The sequence below is a fragment of the Synchiropus splendidus genome, chromosome 1, assembly GCF_027744825.2.
Source record: "Synchiropus splendidus isolate RoL2022-P1 chromosome 1, RoL_Sspl_1.0, whole genome shotgun sequence".
NCBI classification, from domain to species: Eukaryota; Metazoa; Chordata; class Actinopteri; order Syngnathiformes; family Callionymidae; genus Synchiropus; species Synchiropus splendidus.
In genome coordinates this window covers 41,647,102-41,656,072 of record NC_071334.1, presented here as the reverse complement: position 1 = coordinate 41,656,072, position 8,971 = coordinate 41,647,102, and the positions used below count along the sequence as shown (strand labels likewise).

General features: G+C 43.4%; 1 protein-coding gene across 1 annotated transcript; it reads left to right on the top strand.

The window, feature by feature from the left end:
- Positions 1 to 5,105: 5,105 nt before the first annotated feature.
- Positions 5,106 to 8,443, top strand: pou3f3b (POU class 3 homeobox 3b). Its single transcript, XM_053866165.1, has 3 exons — positions 5,106 to 6,939; positions 7,251 to 7,331; positions 7,434 to 8,443. Exons 1-3 carry the CDS (start codon positions 5,731 to 5,733, stop codon positions 7,500 to 7,502), a joined length of 1,359 nt encoding a protein of 452 aa, XP_053722140.1. The 5' UTR covers positions 5,106 to 5,730; the 3' UTR covers positions 7,503 to 8,443.
- The last annotated feature ends 528 nt before the right edge of the window (positions 8,444 to 8,971 follow it).

Sequence of the window (8,971 nt, the reverse complement as noted above, 5' to 3'; positions counted from 1 at the left end):
TTTAAAATATATTGTTAGAAGATTTCGTTAAAAATTACAGGATAATTATTGATTTCTGATTACAAATCGACTGTCAACTGTCTGTCACAGACATGCCTGAGCTCATGGTTGAGAGCAATCTGCGGTGGCGGGAGAGCAGTTACTAACCTGGAACACAAGCTGTATATCACTTCACATTGCCTTTTATATTATTAGGAAATTAATAGAGACTCAGGCCCATTTCACAGAGTGGAAAAACCTGAGTCTATTTCAAGAAATGAATGCTGATATTCAGTGTGGCCCATTTAATTAATGGTATAGTAGCTACATTATCATGTAAGTGCTCTGAGTTGATTTCAGCTTTAAATCAACGTTTGGCTTGACATGACACACTCAACATATGTCGCACAGGATTACAGTAACTGGACCACAGAGTAGGGGCTTGGGAGAAGGAGGGGTGGAGGTGGGGGTAAAATGAAGTCGCCCATGGGCAACTTAACTAGGACGTAATTAAAAATGGCAAGAATTGCATCAGTTAAATTTGAATATTGTTAGCAGCGGCAGCTATCAATGGGGTTTACCCACCTTTAGAGGGGCTCGTAAATCCCAGCATCAAGTGTCGTAAATCCGCACAGGAAGAACATCCATGATGGTGTGAGGATGTTTTTATGAGAGCATGAGAATCGATTTTTTTGATTGACTCTCGTAATGGCTACATTTTTTTTTTGACTGTCAAAGGCTGTTTTTTTTTTCTCCCGCATTTCCTGGTTAGTTGATTTGACAAATCACTTCATCAATTCAAGTCCGTCATGATGAATTAGACAGTTTGCTCTCTCCTAGATTCAGGTGATTAATAAATAAATATCTTTTTGACAGAACTGGGTGCATAATGCAAAGTGATACAGAGCTGCACGCGGGTGATGATGATGATGACGAGAAAGATGAAAAGCAGCACTAGTTGGTGCCACACTAACTCTGCTGGTCACGCATGTGAAGAGATTGCTATTCACTACTTTCTGTAATGATTCATGAGGACTGTCCAGCTCTCGCTTGCCAATAATTTTTAAAGTGGTCTGTGAGTCATGTGATGCCACAACGAGCTACTGGCTCAGACTTATGGCTTCTGGGAGAGTGCAGATGGTGAGCGGCTTCCATAAAACTACATGTTGGGACTATTTACATTTTTCTTCAGTGCTTCTGCTCCCTCACATTTATAATATGAGGAAAAGTGAGCGTGAGATAATGCTCAGTTAAATTAAGTTATGCTTCTTTTTCCTGTGCTTGTTGTATGAAAATATAACAAACAGAAAATTTTGTTGATTCACAGATTTAATTTATAATTCGTCGGGGAATACATGTTGTTTTCATTTTTTTACACAGATGAATGACAGCTTCGCTATCATGAAATATGTATGGAAAATATATGCAAAAAGAAAAGAAGAACAAGACAATAATTACAAATTTCTTAAAAAAACATTTTTACATTGATGTTTTGACAAAATATGCCCTTTACATAACTGTATCGATTATGGGATGAATATTAATTTATGCACTCCCAGAGGAATAATCTTTAGAGAGAAATGGCCAGAACACCTCTGTGTTGTTGCATATTTGGGGACAGCAGGAGACTAAAAAGGGGAAATGCAAGTATTTCAAAGTTCCCTGTTAGTGTTCATTCAGTGTTCTGTGTCGTGGTCCTGAGAAATACTTAATGTGTTTGGCTTTGACAGATATATATCAAAATATAGATAATTTTCCCATTTGCTTAAACTATTTAGACAGACTAATTCTAGAACCAAGTGTTCGAAAAGTGGTATCAGTTTGTCCGGTGAGAAAGCGCGACACATGGCGGTGGGTTTGAAAGCTGATTTTAGGAAAATCTCCAACCAAGCTGAAGCAACATGCTGATGTGGGGTGTACTTTCAAGTGAGCCAAAAATATTAAGAATGGTTCGAATGCTTCTCAGTAGTTCATTTTCTTCATGATATTACGTATAAATTGTGACGAATTGCAACTTCATCGAGATATTAATTGTATTTTTATTGTACTGGCAGACTGACGCTCCGTGTCTGCGTAGTCCGGGACAGCGATCCCCCTTTTTATCTCGACTCCAGTGCACAAACATACAGCTTAATGCGACTAGTGTTCGCTCTTTCATTGGGATCTCCATGGTGACCAACTGTGGGGGTGAGAAATGCGCTCCCCGTCAATGAAGGCAGAAGGGAGTTAACCCGTGAAAATAAGTTGGAGCGACTCTTCGGGTGAGCTAGGAGAAAAACCCCCAAATGAGCCAAAGGTCTATTTTGCAGGACTTTCTGCAGATTTACCCTTTTATTAGAGATCTGCAGCAACCGTGGCCAAGTTATTGCTCACAGTTTAGTGGCCACTTGTGTACAAACTTGAAACAAACTTTGCGGCGCAGAGATCGATATATATGAATTAAACGATTTTATATTGCCTTCTGCTGCACATCCCTCCTGAGGGTTCGCTCCCCTCTGCCTCTCTCTCACTCGCTGGTTAAAATGTGATTGATGGGACTCTCTTTTCTGGACTCCCGCTTCAAAACAGCGCATCGTATCCATCTGACCGCTGTTTGCAGCGTTTGTCGCGCCGCGTGCGCGCAAAAGACGCCTCGACTGAGCTCAACGTTCGTTTCGACTATAACCAATTTAGCAGTTAAATCAAAGTTACAATGAAAGCCAGCGTTAGGAGAAGCGTTAGTGGTAACGGAGGATGTCTCAGCTGCAGCCACCGAGCACTCAGAGCCGATGAACTCCAACATCCTCCATGCGCCAAAACAGAAGAAACGGCGAGATTGTTGACTCACCTTGTTTCCAGAAAACGCCGCGGATTATTCTTCGCGCTGGTGACTGTGAACGGTTATCTCCTTCTCCTACAGGACTTGGAGCGCCCTAAGATTTTCTTTCCTCAGCCTCGACTGAGCAGGAGCACTCCTCGCTCCCGCTATTATTTTCACTAAAATATATGAAAATTTATGCAAATGAAAATCAGCACTAACTGTTCGTCTCTTGTTATACTTGGGGATGTTTTTTTCCCTCTACCCCTTTCTCTCTTTCTTTTTTGCATGCAAAATAAATGAACTCCCCCAGCAGGGAACTTGGGGACCTTTTATAAAAAGCAAATAAATGGAATCAGAGAGAGAGGGAGCGTGTTTTATCGCGTCTTTCTTCTCACTTCTTTTTTCTGTAGGTTTCTATTTTACTTTTAAGGTTATCTTGTTCTAGTGTAGCCATGGTGTCAGGTTTCCGTTTGAGACCCCCGTGCAGTGTGGGGTGAGCAGCAGTAATTTAGACAGAAATCCTCACTGTATATTAATGAAAAGAGGGGCCCCATGACTCTGGCCCCCAGCCTCCCTATTCAATGTAAACAAATCCACGAGGCTTCCTTGGTTTTGAGCTGAGTCCAAATGAAACCCAGGGGAAGGAGAGAAGGGGTGGGACTGCCACGGAGCGCGCAGTCTGTGTACAGCGTCGTCTTATATTTGCCCCTTAACAACCCCTCGCAATAAAATCTTTGCGTCATCTTTGATTTGGGGGGCTTATGCGACAGTGTAGAGGGGAGTTTAAAGCCTGACATTACAAAGTACAGTTAATCCTATCAGGAGCAGCCTGCCAAATGTGAAGGCCTGTGTTGTTCTGGCCAGGTGGAACAGCAGGACGCTCCCAAACCGAGCAGATAGGTGAGACGCGCCCATGGCGCGTGAGTGGTGCTCAAGTTGTGCGCTTCAGCGTGTAAATTCCCAACGATGGTTTAATTTCTGGTGTATATTCGCTTCACTTGCGTTCAGGTTTCCGAGTCACAAAAGTAAAATGAATCTTCCACCATAACCCATTTCTTTACCCGCAAAATGGTGGAAAAATGTTCACGCAAACGCTTTATGTGTACGAATTATAAGTAGTTTTATCATTTGCTTAAGGCTCGTGCCTTAACCACTGCACTCAGTGGTGGCCTAGAGGGGATATTACTAGAGTCGACGTTTCATTCTGCGCTATATTCAGAAGAAAATTAGAATAGAGCTAATACATCTCGAATCTTAATGACGTTTTCGGCTGCCTTTTCTCTATTTGCAAATGACAATAAAATGTGTGTGTGTGTGTGTGTGTGTGTGTGTGTGTGTGTGTGTGTGTGTGTGTGTGTGTGTGTGTGTGTGTGTGTGTGTGTGTGTGTGTGTGTGTGTGTGGTTGTGTCTGTGTGTGATACACTTTCCGCTTTTAAAGTAGAACATTCTGCTTTTGCATTTTGTCTGTCCTTTTTAATATCTAATTCTGTTGACAGATATTACAGAAACAGACGCACAGAATGAATAATGTCTATATTAGCAGTGTTTTTTGTGGTTGAGTGGGAAGTGAGAGGAAAATTCACGAGATCATTTATTTATTTATGCCTGCTTATAGAATCATCATCATAATTAATCAAAGTGCACAGTACTATAATTAGCGGTTTTGGTTGTCGTTAGTTGTGGGGGGATAGTCACACTGCTTGTGGTTGTGTAGTTATGAATTCAAACTGCCATTTGGAAATGTTACAGCTCATTGTATTATTGTTTATCGTGTCGTTTAGTATTTCTTTTTTTTTTTAATGTGATGCTTGATTTGCTGAGGCTGAATCTGATAGGAAAGGAGTGACTGTACATATTTACGCCAGTATATTTGTTTAGAAGAATAAATAGGCATCACTTGTTTATTATTGATGACCCCTAAGATGGTATCATGTCTTTGCCACGTAGAATATGTCTCATACGAGTTTTACATTCAATTGTATCAGTCAATATATCTGTGTTTTTAGCGTGTGCTTTCAGGCCAACGTTCAAGCAAAAGTTGCTCATAAATGTGACATTCGTATTCTGTTTGTGTAATATAATCGTATTGTTTACTACAGAGGTTGAATTTGCTGTTTGGTTTGGACCCCAATTAAAAATAAACCAATTGGAACCACCGGAGGGAGGGCTCGAGGAAGCGCTGTCAATCATTTCGCGGGCAGCCAATCAGTTGTGAGCAGCCGTGTGCGTCGCGGAGCGAGCGGGGGGAGCGGGGAACGAGAAAGACAGAGAGAGGGAGAGAGGGAGTGAGGGAGAGAGCAAGCGAATGAGAGCTGAGACTCGAACCAGTGACACACACTGTTACACTGGATTCTACTTCAACGGGAGTTTTCGCTTTGGCAGGTTTATATATATCAAAACAGAACAAAGAGATAGACTCTACTGTGCTATAAAAGAAGAGAGAGAAAAGAATATAGCGAGAGAGAAATCTCGGCGACCGAATTACAAAAGAACCAGGACGCTCTTGCTCATGTTTTCCACATGCAATGGGAACATAAACAGGGACCTTGTGGACGATTTGCGAAGCTTTTTGTTTCATGTGAGCCACAAAAGTTTGTTTGGGACCACGCTTTTTTTCTTCCTGCAGTACCGTTGAATTTTAATGTCCACATTTCTAAGCCGCTGACAAACTTTTTGTAAACGGACTGCACATGGTTTCAAAGGACTTATGAGAAAGGCTGGGATTTTACTCGGGAACCCTGTAAATACGTGCGGATTGTAAACGCCGTTTTCCAAGTGCTTCTCTCCTTTGTGGCGCCCTCGACACGCGCGCGTCTATGGTGTTGGCCCCAAACTAAAGCCTCACTTTTAAAGTGTGAATAATTCATGAGTTACAATTTGTTTGCTCGAAAGGCGAAGTGACTGTAAAAGGGAGGGGGTTATCAACAAACATAGTCATAAGGGTTGACGGAATGGCCACCGCGGCTTCCAATCCCTATCTGCCCACTAATAGCATCTTATCGTCCGGCTCTATCGCTCACTCCGACCCCGGAGGAGTCATGCAGCCGGGCAGCGCTGCGGTGACATCGGGCTCCGGGGGATACAGGGGAGACCCCTCCGTCAAGATGGAGCAGAGTAACTTTATGCAAGGTGCGATGGCGGCGAGCAATGGGGGGCACATGCTGAGCCATGCGCACCAATGGGTGACATCGCTCCCCCACGCCGCTGCCGCGGCAGCAGCCGCCGCTGTGGCTGCTGCAGAAGCCGGCTCCCCCTGGTCGTCGAGTCCCGTCGGGATGACGGGCAGCCCGCAGCAGCAAGACGTAAAGAACCCCGGCAGGGACGATCTGCACACGGGCACCGCTCTGCACCACAGGCCGCCCCACTTGGCGCCCCACCACACTCATGCCGGCGCGTGGGGAAGCACGACGGCGGCGCACATCAACTCCATATCCGGGGGACAGCAGCAGCAGCAGTCGCTAATCTACTCGCAGCCCGGCAGCTTCACTGTGAACGGGATGCTGAGTCCAGGCAGCCAGAGCCTGGTGCACCCGGGCTTAGTGAGAGGGGACACCCCTGATCTGGACCACGGCAGTCACCACCACCACCACCATCACCAGCATCCGCATCACCAGCATCACAGCGGCGTCAGCAGCCACGACCCGCACTCGGACGACGACACGCCGACCTCCGACGACCTGGAGCAGTTCGCCAAGCAGTTCAAGCAGCGGAGGATCAAACTGGGCTTCACGCAGGCGGACGTCGGCTTGGCTTTGGGCACCCTGTACGGGAACGTTTTCTCTCAGACCACCATCTGCAGGTTCGAGGCTCTGCAGCTCAGCTTCAAGAACATGTGCAAGCTGAAGCCTTTGTTGAACAAATGGCTGGAGGAGGCCGACTCGTCCACCGGCAGTCCCACCAGCATCGACAAAATCGCGGCGCAGGGCAGGAAAAGGAAGAAACGCACTTCCATCGAAGTGAGCGTCAAGGGGGCTTTGGAGAGCCACTTCCTAAAATGCCCTAAACCTTCGGCCCAAGAGATCAGCACGCTGGCGGACAACTTGCAGCTGGAGAAGGAGGTGGTCAGAGTGTGGTTTTGCAATAGAAGACAGAAGGAGAAGCGGATGACGCCCCCAGGAGTGGCACAGACGCCGGAGGATGTGTACTCTCAGGTCGGCAATGTGAGTGCAGAAACACCGCCTCCCTCCATGGACTGCAAAAGAATGTACAGTGAAACATAGAGCAGCACACCAGAATGTTTTATATTAAACTCATCACACACACAGACTATCTCCAGGATAGACACATTTTTGATACTGTGTTTGTGGTCGATGATGAATGACTGAAAATGTGTTTATTTTTCACCAGACAAAAAGACAAAATAAATCTGTCCCTTTTTTGACCTAAATTCCCCCCAATGACAAAAAACACGCACCTTCTTCTCCCTGGCCCTAAAAATGTCTAAAAGGTTCCTTCTGCTTTTTTCTTTCAGGGGCATTTTTTAGTAGATTACTTAAAAGATGCAAGTGAGGCGAGCGACCAGAGGGTGACAACTACAAGTTCATTCCACCAGGTAATTTTGGCGCATTGAAACACACCAAGAGAAAGCCAAATATTGTTTTATATATATATTTTCTCTCCCCCTCCCTCGATGTAAAATCCCTTGTGTTTGAAGAAACAAAGGGGCAAACATTTTTGTATATTGAGAAATGGCCTCCAAAAACAACAATATGAAGAAGAGTGACAGCAACGACGCTTCCATCTTAATTTATTTTTTTTCCCTAAGGTGGACTGTGTTGTTTCTCTGAGGATTTGTGTTTCTTCTGTCTAATTGTGTCTCACGGAAAGAACTGGGACAAGATCTCAAAGATCAACTGCTTTTCTCTTTCACATGGGTTTTATTTTTGTATTATTTAATGGACTAAAACGCGACGAGTGGATTCTTCTCCCTGCGTGGTTTCCTCCCCTCCCCCCCAAGACTTTTGAAAAAGACTTCTGCTGCACTTATTTGTGGACAAAAAAATCTGGAATTCTGTTGCCAAGTGTGACTGAGTGGGTGCTGTGGATACTCTATTAATGCTGCCCTTTCTAAGCAGTGTACTTTGGTAGGTTTTAATAAACAAAAACTCTGTTAAGCCGGCAATATAGATCACTAGATCAGATACTGATCGGGAGTATTTACTTTATATTTTTCATCAGAATGTTTTTTTTCCCTGGTTTGTTTGTTTTAATATTTTATTCGGAATGAATTATTCCAAATGGTAATTTATTTTCCTCCTTCACGTCCAAGAAGTTGTGTAAGATGCTTTCGACTATTCTTCCTTGTTTTGCTGTTTTAAATTCTGTTTTGCCCTTGATTTTTTTGTAACATTATTTCACAAGGAGCACAAATCATCCTGAGCTGACCGTTGTTAGTTAATAAGGGTATATTTTGATGTGATTATTTGATTGTAATTTAATTTAAGTAGTGGTTCGGTACGAGCTGATTGAGACACAAATAAATTTGCTAGAATGGAATACGGTCATGTCGTGTTTTGGTATTATGTTCGATATTTTTGGCGTGGTTCATTTAATAAACGTTCGGAAATAGGCTATATATCATGAGAGACTGTGACGGACCGGAAATGGGTTACTCATTTTATGCAGTAATGTTCACGAGTGGTTGGAATAGGTCATTATTAATACACACGATAATATTTTGTTCGCATTTGTTACATTTAATCATTGAAAGAAATAAAACAAACAGGAAGACACATTTCCGCGAGATTCCTAACGCTTTATGAAACTTGAGTTACATCAAAGAGAGAAATCGTTTAATTGTTTTAATAGTTTGGCAGTCTTGACGTGAAACCACCAACTCAGTTCCTTTTTTATTATTATTATTATTTTAGCTTGTTGATCAATTCACATTACACCCACAGACTGAGGTAATTTAATATTTACTTTATTTAAGAGAGTAGTAAACAGTATTTCATTAGTATTTATTGTGTGATTTATATTTTTTAAAAATTCTGAAAGAGGCATCGCTTTATTGCTGCTCGCCAGTTTGAGGATCGAGGTCACTGGGTCACGCGTGGATTGGTCTCTTCTGTCCTGAAGAAGGGATGCATGTACTGAATCTGGTTCTGTGAGCCGGAGAAAAACAAACGTGTCGATCCCTCACATACATCACGTTCACATTTTGTTCACGCATATACCGTCATTTTTTTGCCC